General features: G+C 39.3%; 1 protein-coding gene across 1 annotated transcript in view; it reads right to left on the reverse strand.

The window, feature by feature from the left end:
• Positions 1-21,669, reverse strand: part of eno2 (enolase 2) — an 81,545-nt gene that overhangs the window by 17,114 nt on the left and 42,762 nt on the right. The window contains exons 5-10 of the mRNA XM_066673668.1: positions 10,426-10,495; positions 9,096-9,229; positions 6,962-7,184; positions 2,561-2,758; positions 785-986; positions 48-156 (exon numbers count right to left, since the gene is read on the reverse strand). Of these exons, the coding sequence (XP_066529765.1) occupies positions 48-156; positions 785-986; positions 2,561-2,758; positions 6,962-7,184; positions 9,096-9,229; positions 10,426-10,495 (936 nt within the window). The remainder of the gene's footprint in view (positions 1-47; positions 157-784; positions 987-2,560; positions 2,759-6,961; positions 7,185-9,095; positions 9,230-10,425; positions 10,496-21,669) is intronic.

The raw sequence follows: 21,669 nt of genomic DNA on the forward strand, positions 1-21,669 counted from the left end.
AGATTTATCTCAGAAAATGTATGATTAATTGAAGGGAGATGTGTTACCTGTCCAGTGCAGAGCCCCACTACAAGATCTGCAATAAATGTGTCCTCTGTCTCTCCAGAGCGATGACTGACCATCACACCCCAACCATTTGCCTGAGCCAACTTGCATCTGAAAGGAATAAGGAGTTGGGGTATAATACAATGACACAAAATGAGGATTGGCAGAGCAATATAAATTAACTGAAAGTATGAATCTCAAAAATAGAAAAATGACAATATCAAATACAAAAATCAAAATACAATACAGAGAAATAATAAAAAGCTGAGTCAGTTATATTACAGAAGTTATGCCAAATATGAATACCATAACACAATGTGTTTTCATTTTTTTATTTAAATTTTCCTTAAATTATTTTACTTTTCGCTGATTCAGTTTAACTGTAACACCTCAATAGAAAAGCATTGTAAATAAAATTAAATGCTCTGAAGCAGAAGTGCATGAGCATTAAGTCACAATACTCAATGCAAAGCATCGGTTAAAAGAATATAAGACCCCCAGTACCAGATTGTGCAAGTTGTAGCATCAAAACCTAATAATCCAAAATCAGTATCTGATCTTATTAGTACTTTTGTAGCTGAAAGGCATCATGTCCTCACAGTGAAGAAATAGAAAATAGATTAACATATAATGTAATAGGAGTGAACTTGTGATGAACCTATAATGTGCACAAGGGTAGGATGAAGCTGAGTGAATGTATTATCTAACTAAGATCATATGACTGGCAGCTGTCACTCACGCTTGGATGGCCTCTGTGACAGTGCCGATTTGGTTGACTTTGAGAAGCAAGCAGTTGCATGTGCGCTCCTCTGCAGCTTTCTCTATCCTCTTTGGGTTTGTCACTGTTAGATCGTCACCTACAATCTGAATTCCCATTGAACCACACATCTGGGTCCAGGCTGGCCAGTCATCCTGATCAAATGGGTCTTCAATAGACACCACTGTAGAGAAGAGTTTAATGTCAATATTGTGATAAAATCTAAATTAACATGGCTAAAATGCAAAAACGAAAAAGCATTATCTTGTAAATAACTTTGAAAACGACAAATGATTATGTTACCTAATGTCTTACTGTGAGTTTTATAGGGTTTTTTCTTCATTAATACCATTCTCAATCTTCCAAATCTTATTTTTTTAACTATAGCTTTTACTAATTTGCAATGTTACCTTTTCTTTTTGCAACAGCAAAAATATATTTTATGAACAATGCAGAATGTGGATTTACATCGACTTGTTGGAAAGTGCATGGGCCATAAGAGAAAATACAGTGTATCATCTTAAAGCTAACCTAAGTCATTGTATAGCATTAATGGTGCTGTCACCATGCAATTATACTGAATTTAGAAGATTGATGGTTTTTATGCTGTGCCATCTGAGGGATGGGCAATGATGGTTATTCAGCTTGGCAGGTGCCCTTGAAAGTCCATGAATCTTTTAATTAAAGGATGCAATTAAATATCCTAATATTTTTATAGTTTATATTTCTTATAGAAGAACCTTAATATTAAACCTTTCAATTCACCTCACCTATTTTTTTTTTCCAGTTTTCTCTGTCCAACTAGACATGAAATCTAGAAATGATACTTGAATTGCGTCTGGCCCAACAGTACTGAACATGTTCAGTCTGCAAAGCTTGAAAGCTGGGAACAATATATATATATATATCTATATATATATATATATATATATCTATATATATATATATATATATGAGAGGCAATTAGCAAGACAACCCCTAACAAGGAGTGGTTCTGCAGGTGGTGAATACAGACCATTTCTCTGTTCTATTTCTGGCTAATGTTTTGGTCACTTTTGCATTTTGTCAGTGCTCACACCCCTAGAGGAAACATGAGGCGGTGTCTACAACCCACAGAAGTTGCTCAGGTAGTGCAGCTCAACCAGGATGGCACATCAATGCAAGCTGTAGCAAGGGTGGCTTGCAACATGGTATGAGGGCTTGACATCCAGTGGTGCTTGTGCTTACAGCCCAACACTGTGCAGGGTGATTGGCATTTGCCAGATAACACCAAGATTGGCAGATTCACCATTGGAGTGCTGTGCTCTTCATGGATGAGGGCATACTCACACTGAGCAAATGTGACAGTCTGGAGATGCTATGAAGAAGGTTTTGCTGCCTGCAACATGATCGGTTTGGCAGTAGGTCTGTAATAATGTAGGGAGCCATTTCTTTGGAGGGCCGCACAGCCCTCCATGTGCTAGCTTTAAGTACCCTGACTGCCATTAGGTACTGGGATGAGATCCTCAGACACATTGTGAGACCATATGCTGGTGCTGGTGCTATCTTCACAAGTGGGAGTAAGACTGTTCTGCAAGGTTTTATATGAAATATTTAATAAAACCTTTTCTTAGATTGGTGGTACATGTGTTTAACAGTATTGTTATTTGGGGCTGTTTCAGTAATATGAATAACACACACCAGGTACAGCCTTAGAAATAATATTGCCATACATTCAGTAACACATCCATTTTTGATAATGCATTTATTAATAATTACCTGGGTAATCATTGACAAAGCCCTGGTAGATCTCTAATAGCTCATCACAAGTGATACGTCTTGAAGGATCTGGTGGTGATTTAAAGTCCAGATCATACTTTCCCTCTTGGTAGAACTCTGAAGCAGCCACATCCATCCCGATCACAACCTTATCTGTAAAACCAGCCTTTTCTATGGCAGTTTTTATCAGTTCAAGGGCTGGTGGAGGGTAAAAAAGAATCATGAATAGCATAATTGCACTTGAATTTGCATTTCGGTTTCATTAAAAAATTATTACAAATGCATAAAATGAAATGCTATATTATTTGTTTCATTATTACATTAAATTATATAGTAAAACATGGCTATGCAAGAAGTAAAAATAATAATATATATGCATTTTCCCTATCTGTCCATGATCAGGAGAGGGGCAGAGAACTGGCAAACCATTCCATTATGTCTCTTCCCAGGACATATTATGAATATAGGTCATATTATTATTAATAATAACACTGATAATAATTACAACAAGAACAATAATAATATTTAAAGGTTTGTTTGAATAACATTTTTGGTTTGTTTATATACCTTTACATCTGAAACAATAAACAGATTAAAAAGCTACTGAAACAAATACAATGGAAATCATTAACAGTGTTTCTTGTATAGCATAACAAATACACAAAATACACAAAATATTTAACATAATTCACCAAGTGTTAGAGATGAAATAAAGCAATTAAATGTAGTAGTCAATTAAATAAAATGGTTTTAAATAACTTGTCTGTAGCTGTGCTCATTTCCGAGCTGAACAGTAGAAATATCTCTTTGTGCCAGCCTTGTTGAGCAGCGGTTGCTCGGTAATGCCGGGATCAGACTACACAAAATTAGCCCAATTTTGTCATATCCGACATTTTTCCAGTGTTGAAACCGAATTTGAGCGATGACCAATAGGAGGACAGAGTGCTCTCTGGCGTGCGGTGGTAAGCACAGAAGAGAAAACATGAACGAAGAATGGTCTGTGTCAAAGGTGTAGTGTTGCCAGTCTCCTGACCAAGACACAGCACGAGATTATAGCGCTAATCTGACATAGTGAATGCCGTGAAAGACAAAAATATTGTGTAGTCTGATCCAGGGATAACAGAAATTAACAGCGGCACACAGTAATGTAAATCATGCTTGTCTAACGATTTCTATTTAAAGGTTAGTAATGTTACGAAAACACTGTCTGGATATAATAAAAAAAGAATTAAGAAATACCCAAGAATGTGTATTTAAATAGTGTAAGTTGACAGATATTTATATATTTGTACTTATTTGTCATTGGTGTGTATTTAGCATAAGGCATGACTTAGCTCATTTACTCATTTTCCAGAAAGTTGGGACACTTCAAAAACTGAATTGTAATTTGTTAATTCATTTGAACTTTTACTTAACAGACAAAGGGACAGAGAAAAGATTTTCTGTGTTTTCAGTAACAAATTTACTCATGGTTGTAAAATATAAACATAAATGTATAAATTAATGCTTACAACACACTCAAAAAATATTTGGACAGAGGCATGTTTACCACACAGTCATATCACAAATTTTTAACCATTTGTAATGAGAGATTTTGGATTGTTGCAGTTTTACAAGCAAAATCTTTGCCTATTCTTGCTGCATACAAGACGTGAGTTGCTCAACAGTCACTGTTGTCTGATTCTTCACTTTATGATGTTCCATTTATTTTCAGTAGGAGACAGATCTGGACAAAGGCAAGTCAGTCTAACACATGCATGTTGTGTCTACAAAGCCACGCTGTTGTAACTCATGCAGAATGGGGCCTGTCATCGTCCTGCTAATATAAACATGGAGTTCCTGGGAAAAGATGACATCTTGATGGCAACAGATATCTCTCCAAGATATCAAAATAGGCCTATTCATCAGTGGTACCTTCACATATCTGCAGATCACCTCTTCTGTGAGCACTGATGCAGCCCCATGCCATCACAGATGCTGTTTTTGCACTTGTCATTGTTAACCATCTGGATGCCTTTGATATTTGGCATGTGGAATCTGACATCTCTTTTTCCCAAAATCAAGCTGAAACGGGGCTCGTCTGACCCCAGAACACATTTTTATTGTCCAACTTTTGGCCAAAGAACTCACTAGTGTTCCTACATAAAATTATTATATGTTTTCCTCTTTGTTTAATATAGTTTCAGACTACATTTCTTGATGCAGCAGTGGACTGTGTTCAGTGACAATTATTTGTACTCCAGAGCCCATGTGGCTATGTCCATCATGTTAGCATGACAGCTCCTCCAACAGTCACACCTTCAACAGTGGGTTCCACCCTTGATCTTTACACACTGAGATTTCCCCTGACTCCCTGAAGCTTTTCATGGTATTTTGAACCTTAATACTAAATTTTTTTTCTTTGTATGTTTATCTGATAAATAAAAGTAAATACAATATAACAAATTATTGTAAGTGTCCCAACTTTCTTTAAAAGTGTAAAATATATGCAATCATGGCTGAAAGTATTGACACCCTGAAATCTTTTCCTAAAAATTAAGTATTTCTCCCATAAAATTTTAGCAATTACACTTGTTTTGTTATACACATGTTTATTTCCTTTGTGTGTATTGGAATACAAAAACAGAGAAAAAAAAACAAATTCATATTTCATGCAAAATTATTGGCACCCTCAATTTAATATTTGGTTGCATACCCTTTGGAACAAATAACTGAAATCAATCGCTTACTGTAACCATCAATAAGTTTCTAACACCTTTTAACTGGACTTCTTTAACCAGTCTTCTTTTGCAAACTGCTTCAGGTCTCTCATATTTGAAGGGTGTCTTCTCCCAACAGCAGTTTTAAGATCTCTCCACAGGTGTTCAATGGGATTTAGATCTGGACTCATTGCTGGCCACTTCAGAACTCTTATAACCTCTTAAATCTCTTAAGATTAACTCTTAAATCCAGCACTTTGTTTCCATCCATTTCTGGGTCCTTTTTGAATGTATGTTTGGGGTCATTAACCTGCTGGAAGACCCAGTGCCAGAGGCAGCAAAACTACCCCAAAACATTTTTGAACCGCCACCATATTTGACTGTAGGTACTGTGTTCTTTCTTTGTAGGCCTCATTCTGTTTTCAGTAAACAGTAGAATGATGTGCTTTACCAAAAGGTCTCATCTGTACACAAGACGTCTTTTCAGAAGGATTTTGGCTTACTCACATACATTTTAACAAACTGCAGTCTAGCTTTTTTATGTCTCTGTGTCTGAGCCTGCAGGGCTTGAATTTCTTTGGAATTTGATTGGTGCTGCTTATCCACCATACAGACTATCCTGCATTTCAAACTTTTATCAATTTATGTCTTCCGTCCATGTCCAGGGAGATTAGCCACAGTGTCATGGGTTGAAAACTTCTTGATTATGTTGCGTACTGTGGACAAAGGAACATCAAGATTTCTGGAGATGGACTAGTAGCCTTGAGGTTGTTGATATTGTTCCACAATTTTTCATTCTCTCCCACACATGTTACCTGCCACAGGTGAGTTTGTATGAGCATCACATGCTTGAAACAAAGTTATTTACCCACAATTGTGAAAATGTGCCAATAATTATGTCCAATTAATTTTTGGAGTTTTGTGTGAATTTATATCAATTTAGGTTTTTTGTGTAACAAAACATTTGTAATTGCAAAAATGTTCTGGGAGAAATACTTAAGTCCATGAATGTAGGCCCAGCCTGTAATTATTTTATTTGTTTAACTTTATTCATCAATTTATTTACAGTACATTTATTTCATTTATTTGTTTATTGCTTTTTTATTCAAGTATTTAAAAAAATGAATTATTAAAAAGTAACACATACAAGTTTAATAATGTCATTGAATTACTTCAGTTGTTTGCTTAATTTTGTGTTGTGATTAGCAGTATTTGAGGCTTAATATTAATAATAAAGTAAAATTAATAAAATAAGCTAAAATTCTTTGAAGAACCTAAGAGCTTAAAATGGTTCCCTCAAGAACCTATTAAGGTTTCAGATCATGTTCCTCAAAGAACCTTGTAAATTGTCTTAAGTTCCTCAGAGAACCACCCTTTTCAAGGCTCCTTAAGGGGTTCCACCAGTGTGGCAAGCTGAGGAACTCCAAAAGGTGCCTCTAGTATCCTTTAGTTTTTAGAGTGTAGCACACTAAGGGCTGTGAACACACAGCCATCCCCAGTGCCCAGAGTGTATCTTGCTCCAGCGCACCTCAGCCATGGATTGAGGGAGGAGGACAGTGCTGTTCCTTCACTCCAGCTGGCACCAATTTTCCTGTCACTTGTGGGAATTGAAACGACAACCTTTCAGTTCTAAGCCCCTTCTCTAACCATTAGGTGCCCACAACTTCATATTAACCAAATCTCAAATGCAATAAACACATACCTTCCTTGTTCTCTAGGATATTTGGGGCAAAACCTCCCTCATCACCCACGTTGGTTGCGTCCTGGCCATACTTTTCCTTGATCACATCCCTCAGGGTCTGATAAAGCTCTGCCCCCACACGAAGAGCATCACGAAATGACTCTGCACCTACAGGAAGTACCATGAACTCCTGCATGGCCAGCTTATTTCCAGCATGGGAACCTCCATTTATCACATTAAAGGCCTTGGGGAAAGCAAGAAAAACTGAAGTGATGCAGAAGCTTGAAAACTATATAAAAAGTTTTTACACTACATGCAACATATACAATATTTTTTTTTCAGTTATACTACACTCAACTCTACCAAACCAAACACTGTTTTAACAATATATTGAGAGTCTTCTGATGTCCTGTGCCTCATTTAAATATGCAGGTAAATTAGCTCAGCATATTGAATTGGAGCCATCATTGTGATATCACAGTAACAGGACTGATGTACTGTTATGTTTCTACTTTGGATGCACTAAAAATGATTTGGATTTGTAAGTAGTTGGTGGAGTTACTTTATTAACCTCCTTAATGAAAGTGATTCTCTGCATTTAACTCTTCTCTGGTAATAAACACACACTACTGAGCAATATTTTAGCCACACACTGTAGGGGCAGTGAGCCCACACACAACTGAAGCAGCAGGCTGCAAGCAATAGCATCTGGGGAGCCATTTGAGGGTAAGACATTTAGAGGCACTCCATCTGTGGATGATTTTTTGTCCTGCCAATCCTGGGAACTGAGCCAGTGACCCTCGGGTCTCAAGCTCAACTATTTTATCATAAAACCATGGCTGCCCCCACAATGAATGCTTGGTTAATTTATTCTGAGAAACAATATAACTGAAGTTTGAAATGTATTGTTTGCTTGATCAAAAAGGTTTTAAGAGGTTCAGTAACCCTCTAATGGCTGGTTTACACTGTGGAATATTTTTGAGGAATTTTGTTGTCATAACTAACATTGCAGATTGTAAAAGCATTTGTTGGTTGTAATGTAAACTCAGTGGTTTTTATAATGTAATATGATGTGCTTCACAATGGTGGAATTGGTGCCCTTCTCAATAGCTTTGAATGATGTAAGAATGTCCTGAAGTGCCTGAAGATTCTGTCTGAGGAACTGGTCATGTTTTCAGCAGTTGCATCTAATAGAGTTTGACATGAAGAAATGGTATAAGACTGGTGTCTTTACACAGTGCAAATACTTATGGAATTTTTTTTTCCAAGTGTGCCTCATTATTTCTAATAATTGTTTTTACATTTAACTACCTATTGTTGGTAGGTAGGCTGATTGTGGTTTTGTCTGTAAACTTTTCATCATAAGTCTATCAAAAGGCAGATGAAGGTTTTAGAAATCAGATAAAGGTTTAATATGTTTAAATTATTAATTTAAACATATTAAGTGTGAGGGGCAGGGGATGGCAGTTCTACTGAATAGAGGAGTCATTAAAGTGTTGTTTTGGTGAATTGAGACATTTGATTTGACTCCCTTTTTGACTCTTGAGTAGCGAATCCACCTACCATCGTGTGTCTTTTGACCATGGGAAGAAACTGGAGCACTCAGAGGAAACCCACAAGGGCACGGGGAGAACATTTTATCTTTTTTTTTTTTTGGCAGACCTCAAGAGATGGCATAAAAACTCCTAATCAACTTGAGTAAACGCATAATGATGTTCATGCACATATATACATTCATTCATTCATTCATTATCTGTAACCGCTTATCCAGTTCAGGGTCACGGTGGGTCCAGAGCCTACCTGGAATCATTGGGCGCAAGGCGGGTATACACCCTGAAGGGGGCACCAGTCCTTCACAGGGCAACACGCACATACACATTCACTCACACCTACGGACACTTTAGAACCGCCAATCCACCTACCAACGTGTGTTTTTGGACTGTGGGGGGAAACCGGAGCACCCGGAGGAAACCCACGCGGACATGGGGAGAACACACCAACTCCTCACAGACAGTCACCCGGAGCGGGAATCGAACCCACAACCTCCAGGTACCTGGAGCTGTGTGATTGCGACACTACCTGCTGCGCCACTGTGCTGCCCCACATATATACAAATATGTAAATTATAAGAAAAATAAAGTGATTTTTCACTTACAGGGACTGGCAAAACTATTTCTGTGTTTCCAGCCAGATGGGCAATATGACGGTAGAGAGGGATATCTTTTTCTGCTGCACCAGCTTTACAGATGGCCAGTGACACCCCTAGGATTGCATTGGCCCCAAACTGAGCTGTAAAGATAGAAAATTGCTGTTGTTATTGTGACGAGTACACTGAGAATTAATGTAGTTGACTATTTTTAACACCACCAAAAAAGTTTGGATATTGTGCAAAACATGAATAATAACAAATAAGCAATGATGCTCAAATCATTTAAACAATATAAAAGAAAATATTAAAAATAAAACATTTTTGGTTCTGAAAATGAGATTTGCTGTTATGTTCTCACAGGCTTAGAATAATAGAATACAGGTGAAACTGTGCAAAAACTTCATATTGAGTAGCAAAAAAACACAACCACAAATGTTGCTTTAAAGATACATTTGCACTTAACATGTACACATAACAGCATGAGTAGAATGCATTTGAACTATTCAGATTTTGTGCTTGGAATAAAATGCTTACAAAAAAAATCTTATCTAATATACTGTAAATACATTACATTGCCAGAAGTATGTGGAGACTGCCCTTCACTAGAATTAAGAGAATAAATACAACCTTCAAAAAACAGCTTGTAACCAAACTTGACAGTTATCTCTATGCATACAGACAGAGATATTGAATCATCAGACTGCCAAGTGATGAATATTGGTTAATAACTTTAAAAAAGGGGTTTACATTAATCCAGAGCCTATTAGTACTCCATAGGTGTATTTCAGCTGGTACTTGACATTGTGTATGGTTATCTAATGACTGTGTGTGGCTTCTCTGCCATGAAACCCCAATACATGAAAGCAACTGTGTGCTGATCGTTATTCTAGAAGTTTTTTTTTTTTTCATTAAATGCTTCCGCACACACTGCTCCTAGTCTGTAAATTAGCTTGTCTTAATTGTTAATGATCATTTTCCAATTTGCAATAAGAGCACATATAGTGGATCTGAGCAACTCAGTGTGGGCAGAAATTTGACAAACTTACTTGATGGAAAAATTGTATTCTGTGATGCCATATGGAAAGGCATAGATTACATGTCTGTATGGTTGATTTTATGCAGGTTATACATTTGTGTTAACTGAAATAGCTAAAATTAGCTCAACTTGGGTCATGTAGTGTGTTTGACATTGTGTTTTCTTATATGTAAAAAATTGTGTTACAACTTGAACTGCATAAAAACACAAGATATATAATATTTAAGATAATATAATATTTAACATTTAAGATATATAATATTTGTCATAAGAGCAAAATGTACATTTACTTTGACTCACATTTGTTCTCTGTACCATCCATCTCAATCATCATATTGTCCAGCTTCTCCTGCTCAACCACACTGATCTCCTGTACCATGGAAGAAACCCAGCAGACAGATGTATTGAAAAATAACAGTATTCACTTCTGGTGTGATATATTTCATAATATAAAAGTACATAATTCTTATGTTAAATTTTTGCACAAGCCACAATGATGATATTGATTTTTATTTTTCATGAATTTGTTGTTCATGAAAGACAGAGCAGCTATGGATTAGAATTAGCTGAAAATATCGTGATTTTTGTTTGATAAGCTAAATAATCTCTGTTTACTAATTCATTCTTTCTCTCTTTTTTTAATTGCCTGAATGTGCCAAGCCTGTCCAGACTTACACATACAACTTTATTTGTGCAATGAATGCTAAATATTGTAAGAGATAATTGATGAAGGAAAACATAAAAATGTTTAAAAACTTTTTGAACTGTCAATTCAATGAGGTAGAGGAACATAAAACAGTCCTTTTTATTACATAAAATTATTTATATTACATAAAATGCCATCTAAAATATTAAATTCTACTTTAAAAATATGGTTATGGTTCAGAAATATATGAATGTCTCCCAAAATAAGTTATTATATATATAATAACTTTTAACAGATGGACTGCCTTAAAAAGCATCCCCCTGTAACTCTCTTTCTGTACACACAAATATGGTTTGTTTTTGTCAGTACACCTATAGGATCAATATAAAATACCTGTATAAGTTTCATGGCAAAAACTGAAATGTAGCCAGAATTAAAATTGGGTACATTTCTTTCTAATTCAACTTTTAATATTGCAGTTATGTTCAGGCAGTGGCAGCATGTGTACATTTTCATGGATATAACATTTTAGCAAGTACAGTAATGAAGTGGTCATTTTATTTACAATACGCTGCTTTTGTCCTATATTCCTATTAATTTCCAGTGCTTAAATATTCCATAAAAATTGCGACAGGATATGTAGGAGTTTCATTGTGGTCAGAAAATGAACGTACACGTTTGTTTTAGAATAAGTCGAAGCTGACTTCAGAAAAAGCAGTGGTGCATGTAGATTATATCATTTTATTATTTACAAGCAACCTTTTCTTTTTTACATCTCAACATCTAGAGTGTTTCTACTGCGGAAAAGGCGATTTTATTTTTATTTTGATGGAAATGCACATGATATTTGTGCATGGTTTGGCTGTTCCTGTACCCGTTTAGAAGCTGTTTTGATCGCTCGGGTTTTCCTGTTTACTCGTTTCCACTGTTATTTCTATATTTATATCTGTTTTTATAACCTACTAACCATCCATAGATCTATCTTTTAGATTGTCTCCGCAGGAATATTCATTACAGAGGCACTAAAACTGCCACCGGACCCTGGAGTAACGTTCTTGGTGTAAGTTATTAAAATCAACTAAAAGCGGTAAGTACCTGCAATTCCATGGCTACTACTGGCTGTTTTGCCTGCTCAGAGTGTGGCATGTTTAGTTTAACCCCCTTTACCACCTCTAGCGATAAAGATAGTGGTTGTGTTTGTACTAAGTGTCAGCTAGTTAGCTCTCTGGTGGATAAAGTGGACCAGCTAGAAGTGCGCATCCGGAGCTTATTATTGTTAAGGGATAAACAGCGAGATTCAGTGTTAGCAACTCCGGGTGCCTTAGGGAGAGTTAGCACCCCCACGACTCCGGCGTTAGAGCCGTCACAGCGGGGTGAATGGGTGACGTCTCGGCGTCATAGCCGGAAAGCTAAGGCTGATGCTAATGCTGAGGCCAAAGCTAGCCCACCGGGACACCACGCTCCTCCGATTCGCGTGTCAAACAGGTTTGCCCTGCTCAGCGAAGTACCCGCTGAGGAGCCTGTTAAGAGTGCTCTGGTTATAGGAGACTCTATTGTTTGACACGTGAAATTAGCTACTCCTTTAGGGGTGCCGGCAGTAACAGTTAGCTGTTTATCGGGAGCCAGAGCACCGGATATTAGAATCAACCTTAGACTGTTAGCTAATAGGAGATATTTGAGGGTAGTCATTCATGTAGGAGCCAATGATATTCGTCTGCGGCAGTCTGAGGTAACTAAGGGTAATATTACAGAGGTGATTAAACTGGCCCAGATGATGTCCGATGCCGTAATCTGCTCTGGCCCCATACCAATGCGGCATGGCGACGAAGCTTACAGCAGACTTTGGGCATTAAACTGCTGGATGTCCAAGTGGTGTTCCAAAAATCAAGTGGGCTTTATAGACAGTTGGTTACGTTTTGAGGGCAAGCCTGGTCTTATAGGTAGGGATGGTATCCACCCCATGCGGGAGGGTGCTGCCTTACTTTCTTGCAGCATAGCACATAGTCTTTCAGTTAGTCAGCAGAGTAGTGTAGATAGCTGCTGACAATCCAGAGCCGGGACCAGGCCGCAGACAGACAGGCTAAACCGACCGTCTGCGAACTGGCTTGAGGCGTCACCCAGGTTCAACTGTATTGAGACTGTTTCTTTCCCCCGAACTAAATGTAAAAGTAGAAAAAACAAAATCAGCCTGTTTCAGCAACCTAATCAATATTAAATCATACACAACACCTAGCAGCAACACCTCAGAACTAAAATTTGGGTTACTCAACATAAGATCACTAGACTCAAAAAATTCAATGTTTTCTGTCTCACGGAAACATGGGTTAGACCAAATTAATATTTAGCACTAAATGAAGCCACCCCCCTACGCTATAATTATGCACATAGCCCAAGAATATCAGGCAAAGGAGGTGGAGTATGTGTAATTTACCAAAATACCCTAGAAATTAGTCTTAAACAATGTGACACCTTCTCTTCTTTTGAGGTTCTCTCCACTATTATTACAAATCCGGTCACAAAAAAGGACGCATTTTTATTATGCAACATTTACAGACCACCAGGGCCTTACTTAGAATTTCTGAAAGAATTCAGCGATTTTGCTACAAACCTAGTGGTGCGCAATCATAAAGTTATAATTGTAGGAGATTTCAAGATCCATTTTAAGAAGGAAAGTGACCCACTAAAAAGGAATTTACCTCAATCTTAGAGTCTATTGATATTACTCAAAATGTAACAGGGCCTACACACTACTGCAGCCACACTTTAGACTTAGTTCTGACACTAGGTCTTAACATTGACAAAATTAATATCTTACCGCAATCCTCAGCAATCTCCGATCATTACTTAATTTCATATGAGCTACGTTTTAGCCATAATATATGTAAGAACCCTCGCTATTCTACAAAGCGTATAATAAAACTATCTACCACCCTACAATTTATAGAAAACCTACCAGAACTATCGACCCCAGTTCCAACTCCATCAGATCCAATGGACCTAGATGTACTAACTGATTACCTAGAAAATACCTGTCGATCTACCTTAGAAAAGGTAGCACCACTTAAACATAAAAGTATAAGACAGAAAAAGCTCGCACCATGGTATAATGATAAGACCCGTACTTTAAAACAAACATTACGAAAACTAGAGCGGAAATGGCGATCAACCAAGCTTGAAGTGTTCCATTCTGCCTGGAAGGACAGCCTTATAGAGTATAGAAATGCCCTCACTAAAGCTCGCTCAGCATATCTGGCCTCGCTGATCTCCAATAATAAAAATAATCCGAGAGCACTGTTTAGTGTGTTTTCTAGAATTACAAAAAATCAAGCAGGTTCTGAACAACTAATTCCAGCAACTCTCACCAGTAAAGATTTTATGGACTTTTTTAATAATAAAATTGAGAATATTAGACAACAAACTCAAGCCACAGGATCAAATCCATCCTGGTTGCCACCCGATGTAAATGATATAAAACATAATGTAACTGTAAAAAAAAAGACTTGAAACCTTTTACCCACTCCCACAATTAGAACTAGAGAAGATTATCACCTCCGCAAACTGTACAACTTGCACACTTGATGCAATTCCCACAAAGTTGCTCAAAGAAGTACTACCAGCTATTATTGATCCTCTTTTAACTATAGTAAACTCATCCCTTAGTCTGGGCCATGTACCCAAAGCTTTTAAACTAGCAGTTATTAAACCTATAATCAAGAAACCAAATCTTGATGCTAGTACACTGTCTAATTACAGGCCTATTTCTAATTTGCCATTTCTGTCCAAGATCTTAGAAAGAGCTGTGGCCCAACAACTTAGTTCTTATCTACATAAGAATCATACATATGAAAAATTCCAATCTGGATTCAGGCAACATCATAGTACAGAGACAGCTCTAGTCAAGATAACAAATGATCTTCTTCTTGCCTCTGATCAAGGCCACGTATCCCTGTTGGTGCTTCTTGACCTAAGCGCAGCCTTCGATACAATAGACCACAATATTCTCATAGAAAGATTAGAAAACATGGTTGGAATCACAGGGACAGCCCTATTATGGTTCAAATCTTACTTAACGGTACGTTATCAATTCGTAAAAGTAAACAATCTAAATTCAAATTATTCTAAAGTAAGATTTGGAATTCCACAAGGCTCTATTTTAGGACCATTATTATTTACATTATGCATGTTACCGCTAGGCACAGTTATAAGAAACCATGACATTAACATTCACTGTTACGCAGACGACACACAATTGTATATTTCAGCCAAGCCCGATGACAAACACAGATTAAAGAAAATAGAGGACTGTGTAAAAGACGTGAAAGGCTGGATGTTGCGTAACTTCCTCCTTCTAAACAGCAACAAAACAGAGGTCCTGCTTTTGGATCCAAAAGTGGCAAGAAATAAATGATCAGATTTAATTTTAAATCTCGCTGATTTTCCAGTTAAACCTGGTTCAGCAGCAAAAAGTCTCGGTGTCATAATTGACCCGGATTTATCATTTGATCAACACATAGGTAGTATCACTAGGACAGCTTTTTTACATCTTCGCAATATTGCTAAGATTAGAAATGCCTTATCCCTTCAGGACGCAGAAACATTAGTACATGCCTTTATTACTTCAAGGCTTGACTACTGTAACGCACTACTGTCAGGATGCACCAGCAGCAATTTAAGAAAACTTCAACTAGTTCAAAATGCTGCAGCTAGGGTCCCCACTAAACCTAGAAAATTTGAACATATCAGCCCAGTTTTATCATCACTTCATTGGCTGCCTGTTAAATTCCGCATTGACTACAAAATTTTGTTATTAACATATAAAGCTCTACATGGGCTTGCTCCTGAATATCTTCAAGATACAATTTCCTATTATGAGCCTCCACGTTCACTCAGATCACAGAATACTGGATTTTTAATTGTTCCCAGAATTCAGAAGGCCTCAGCTGGGGGAAGAGCCTTTTCTTATAAAGCCCCCAAACTCTGGAATGATCTTCCAGAAAATGTTCGGGACTCAGACACAGTCGCAATCTTCAAATCTAGGCTAAAAACTCATTTGTTTAGTTTATCTTTTGGTAGCTAATGCTCCCCCATAGATAAAGGTGGCAGATTCGAGGGGTCCATGGACACAGGGAATTATAGTAAACTGAGAGGCTGGTGCTTTCGTCCCGCCGCTTCTCGCGATCACTCAGGTTTGTTGACGGTGGAGCGGAGGGATGCCAGTGTTTCAGGATGCTCCCGTGTCTGTGTGTCCTCCTGGTTCTCTCCTTTTAGTTAAAGCTGTCATAGTCAGATCTGCCGGAGTCATTAGCCACACTCTGGAAATTTTCATATTTTCTACTTTACAAACACAAAACAGTTCAAAACTAATTCCATCCCTTTACATCTTTCCGAGTAAACAACTGCCCACCTGTCTGTCTGGACACTGATGGATGACTGTCGAGATCCTCCTCCACGCTTCAGACCAGCTGCCCACGCTCCAGCAACCCCCAAGTGCCTTGAAGCTGTCCCTACACTGAAGTTCTCACGGACTACTAACTATTATCACCAGTAGATTGACCAGAGGAGGATGGGTCACCCCTTGTGAGCCTTGGTTCCTCCCAAGGTTTCTTCCTCAGCTGGGGGAGTTTTTCCTTGCCACTGTCGCCCCTGGCTTGCTCACTTGAGGGTTTTACATTTGTTTTTACATTTCATGTCAAATCTTTGTCTTACTGGAATTCTGTGAAGCTGCTTTGTGACAACATCAGTTGTGAAAAGCGCTATATAAATAAATTTGATTTGATTTGATTTGATATTTTGCTAGTACGGATCACGCCCGCAGAGGCTGAAATGGTGGGGGGGAATCAGAAGTCTTTTGGGGAAGAGTTTAGGGCAGCTTATGAATGCGTATGAAGCCGGACCCCCCGTTGGATAAAGTAATATGAAAAAAGGGTGGAGATGGGGTGGAGGTGGGAGTGAGTTTAAAACAGGAGGCTCAGTGGGCTTGATAAAGGCCGAACACGGCTCCGAATATGGGATCAGCAGGAATGACTCAGCGCGGAGGAGCAAGCTGACGTCGTGAAGCAGTCGAGTCAAGATCCGTCTCCTGAACTAAATGAGGCGAGTTTTTCTGTCGCGGAAATGACGTGAATTTGCAGGGTATATATAGGGCTGAGAGGAGGAGTTCGGGCGTGGTCCTACTCCCAAAATTATGTTATTAGCATAACTTCACTTTGCTAGTACGGACCACGCCCGCAGAGGCTGAAACGGGGAGGCAAACTCAGAAGTCTTTTGGGGAAGAGTTTAGGGCGGCTTATGAATGCGTATGAAGCCGGACCCCCAAAAATTTACAGGAATACTGGTCATTAAGTGCTACAGAATAGATAGGTTCAGGTACTCTGGTCAAGGGTTTGATTGGTGTCCTGATTGTGTTTAGGTGAAATGAAGAGGTTAGTGAGTCTTTGAATGAACTACCTTTAATAAACTGGTGTATGACTGAGTGTCATGTGAGACGGTAGAGAAATAGCATGAGTAAGTTGAATGTCCTTTGTTGATTATGATAACGGAAATTCTAGTGTGACTGGTAATTCGAGTATTCAGATGCCGCAGTGGTAAAGGGGTGATGATTGCGAAAAGTGATATAGAGTCAGAGTTGGTCTTAAGATGGATAAGATCATCGCATTGGCAGAAATCAAATTGATCAACTAATAATAGAATTTTAACGTATCACCAGCTAAATGTCATTTTGCTACTGTGTAACAATAATAGTGACATTTATCTAGGCCGCCATGCACTGGACAGAGTGTTGCTAAGTCCAATTTCTACTTCAGTGTAATTGATGGTGATTGGGTAATAGTGAGGGGTCTGAGGCTGGCAATAATGGGTGGAAAGTGGATTAGTAGCAGCCTTGAAGTCAAGTACTACAGAGGGGCAGTGTTAATAAAGCGAGATATTCTTTGTTTGCAGGTGTGCCCTGGTGGTGCCTTTCCAATGGCATAGAGAGAATCGAGAACGGAATGGTGATCTAGAGGGATGACAGATGAGGCCAGTTAAGAAGCCCAAAAAGGTTAGCACCGCAGGAAAGCGAGATAGAAAGAAGGCATTTTCTCACACGGGAGAAAACTCTGGAAGAGGAAAATCCAAAAAGTGCCGAGGTGCTCAAGCAAGGTGGCAATGTAGAAAGTTGACTACGAGATAACGAAGATGCCTAGAGGGTGTTGAAATAACAGGTGCCCTAGGTGGCATCAAGTGTCGGTCCAAGGTAACCTAGGGAGAGAGCATAGGCTGGAACGGTGCGGCCACAAAGCAATGGGGTTGGGACGAAGGTCTGTGGCATGAGAGAGGAGGGCTGTAAAGGAAGAGGCAGGATGCAGCGAAACCACGAGAGGAAGGGGATTAGGATGAAGGTCCACATCAGGAGAGAGGGTGTGCTGTAAAGGAAGAGGCGGGGTGCGGGACAGATGCAAAGCAGAGGATTAGGACATGGCCTGTAACGGCACCCGGGAAGACGATGAGCTGGAAAGTCAGGGACTCTGAGTAGTGCAGCAGTAAGAAGTGGGGGATGAAGGTCCACCGAAGCACCTGAAAACAGAGCAGGAGTTAGAAGCTGTAGAGTGTGAGCCGCAAGGCAGCACAGAGGAGGGTCTGGTACGATAGTCCACAGCAGCATCTGAAAAGAGAGTATAAACTGGAAGCCGGAGGTTGGGAGAAGCACATCAGCAGAGGAGTCAGGATGAGGGTCTGCAGCAGCACCTAAATAGAAAAATGAGAATTGTAATGTTAGAGGCGGGGTATGGCGTGGCCGCAAATTAAAGAGGTTGGGATGAGCGTCCAGAAATGAACTCGGAGGGCTGTCTAAATGGGTGCGATGCTGTCAATCAAGGTAGTGTTCAGATGGAAAGAGGAGCCAGTTTGGAATGGAGGCTTAAACATGCTGCCTGCTTTGCTTTTTTTTTTTTTTTCAACATTTCAGATAGGACCAGTGTGGCAAGCAGTGTAGGTAAACTACTGCATGGGAGATGTGCATAAATAATGCAGATTCTAAGCCATTATCCAATTCAGCACAGATAATTATATTATTATCAAAACAGCCCTCTAAGGCACCGACCTGTGAGACAGCAAAGACTATAAGACATTGAGGCTAATGTCTCCAGCTTAGACACGACCAGAAAGGGTAACGGGAAGACGAAGGATACTCCAGCAGGGGGCGTCGGAGATAGACGGTTGTGATGTCATTGCATTGCTGCGCAGGGGATCCTTACACCGGCAGACGGGTTTCTCTCTCTTTAGCTGAGTGAGCGACGCCATTGTTTCGGAGCACATTGCTGGAACGCCGAGGCTGTTCTGCCGGAGAGGAGGAAATGGGAGTCTCAAGGCGCTGTAGAGCTCGTAGATGTGGAGCCGCAGCCGTGACGACGGTAGATTCGCGTTCCCGTAGCAGCGTAGCCGAAGATGAAGATAAGGGGAGGCTCGAAGCCTTTCGCCAGCGTCGGAGGGATATGCGGGGGGTCACCTGGGAGGCCGAATGCAGCGGGAGGAGAAGCAGGAGAACAGAGCACCGATCCGGAGTGGGTAAGACAGCAGAGCATAGAACAGTTGAAGCGGTTGCAGGCGTGACAACGGCCGTACGTTACTTCAGATACCGGCCAGTCCCATAGCTGTTTAGCAGGAGCGAGTTTAAAACAGGAGGCTCAGTGGGCTTGATAAAGGCCGAACACGGCTCTGAATATGGGGATCAGCAGGAATGACTCAGCGCGGAGGAGCAAGCTGATGTCGTGAAGCAGTCGAGTCAAGATCCGTCTCCTGAACTAAATGAGGCGAGTTTGTCTGTCGCGGAAATGACGTGAATTTGCAGGGTATATATAGGGCTGACAGGAGGAGTTCGGGCGTGGCTCTACTCCCAAAATTATGTTATTAGCATAACTTCACTTTGCCCATTTTGTCATAAAACGCCGATTAACCTCCCTGAGAAGGGTATCTCTGCAGGCCGGAGGCAGCTCCAAGTGGGAGGTACAGCTCTAAATGGGCCGTACAGCTCCAAGTGGGTGGTACAGCTCCAAATGGGCCGTACAGCTCCAAGTGGGTGGTACAGCTCCAATTGGGCCGTACAGCTCCAAGTGGGTGGTACAACTCCAAGTGGGCCGTACAGCTCCAAGTGAGTGTGGAAGAACATTTTAAGCACGACTCAAGCACGTCGCTGGCTTCGAGATATGTAGTTGTCGTAAAGGCTCTGGAGATGACCCAGAGGCTAAAGAACCCTTTTTATTTGTTTTTTAAAAACAGGGCTGATATGGAGCTGTTTCTAAAACTTGTATTGATGAGCAGGGTCTCAGGGTCAATGCGATGTTTGTCGTTACGCCATGCCCCTCACCCCAGAATTTTTAAGGCATGTAAACTGGACTGTAGGGCCCTCACCTCAATTCGTAAGGCACAGATACTAGACTGCAGGGCACATTGTACACCACAGTTCAGACAATGTGTATAGTTTGATACTTTTAGAAACCTAGGCTGTCTGGTTAACTGTGATGTCCTGCTTTGCGTAAAATGCCCTGCACAAAATAGGTATCCTAGTTATTTTCTTTCTTCTAACAAATTTCCATAACTAATGCAGCTCAAATTGAGCATTTTTTGGAAGTTTAAGAGAATGTCAGTGAGTTATTTGGGATATTGTGTTAGATTATTGTGTATTTTGTAGTACAGCTCTATGCCTGGTGACCATGTAATAACTGTTTTGTTTTCAGTGTTAATATTGTACCTTGTAAACATTGAGTACATTATATGGAGTACATTTTCAGCATTATGTGATTTAAAGACTTGTTTGTGGTTGACTTAATATGTGAAATTCTTGCAATAAATAAAGAGAATAACCATTTAACCGAGACCACATGTACTGAGAATGATAATGTTTGCTTACATATAGGCTACTACTCACTTCCTAACAAAAGACATGACAGTAAATATGGGTTCATCAGCACAGCAATAAATGAACTATATTAAAATAAATTGATAGCCCTTCGGCCGGCACGGTAGTGCGGCAGGTAGCGTTGCAGTCACACAGCTCCAGGTTGTGGGTTTGAGCCACACTCCATGTGACGGTCTGTGAGGAGTTGAATTAGATAAGCAGTTTCAGACAATGAATGAATGAATGATAGTCCTTCTACAAATTCACATGCACAATTCAGGTAATAATAAAGGGAGGCTTTCTGACAGTCTAAGCCAGTGTTATCTAATTCTGCTCCTATTCTACCTCTTCAAAAAAAAACTTGATTCAACTAATTTTGTGAGTAGGATGTTCCAGGACCTGGTTCTGATGCCAAATCAAAGCATATGTGATCATCTGAACACAAAGAGTAATACATAATACTCTACAACAAGGACATACTTCAATAAAGAATCATTTAAAACCATGCAAAGGAACTAAATGAAGTACATTCTCTGAATGTTTGTTTATATTCTTAATTGAGCCAAATTTCCTGAAAGGTTGCACCACTATCTTGGAATTCATTAAACAATAACTACATTACAGTGAATTTCCATCTTATTAAGTTCACCTAACTTGTAGCTACAGGCACTGACTCTATTGTCATATACACCCACTATGACTTTGGCCAATGTACTCAAGTACTCATGGTAGGTTTGCTGAATATTATGATTATTTGCAAATTATTAGCACTATTTCTCCCATGTCCATTAATGGAAAGGAGCTGCTTAAAATATTTATTTGAATAGTGGGCCATAAGTGGGCCATAATAAACTGATTATAACCCAAATACTGTGCTGAGTACAAAACAAATAATACAGTACTATAATTCTGTAATCAAATTAAAATAATGATTGTAGATGAGAGACCTAATGGATTTCATAAGTTTGCAGTTCACCCCATAATCAGATTACCAAAAATATATAATTAAAAAATATCAGGAGTG

Source organism: Hoplias malabaricus, chromosome 6, assembly GCF_029633855.1.
Source record: "Hoplias malabaricus isolate fHopMal1 chromosome 6, fHopMal1.hap1, whole genome shotgun sequence".
Classification (NCBI taxonomy): Eukaryota; Metazoa; Chordata; class Actinopteri; order Characiformes; family Erythrinidae; genus Hoplias; species Hoplias malabaricus.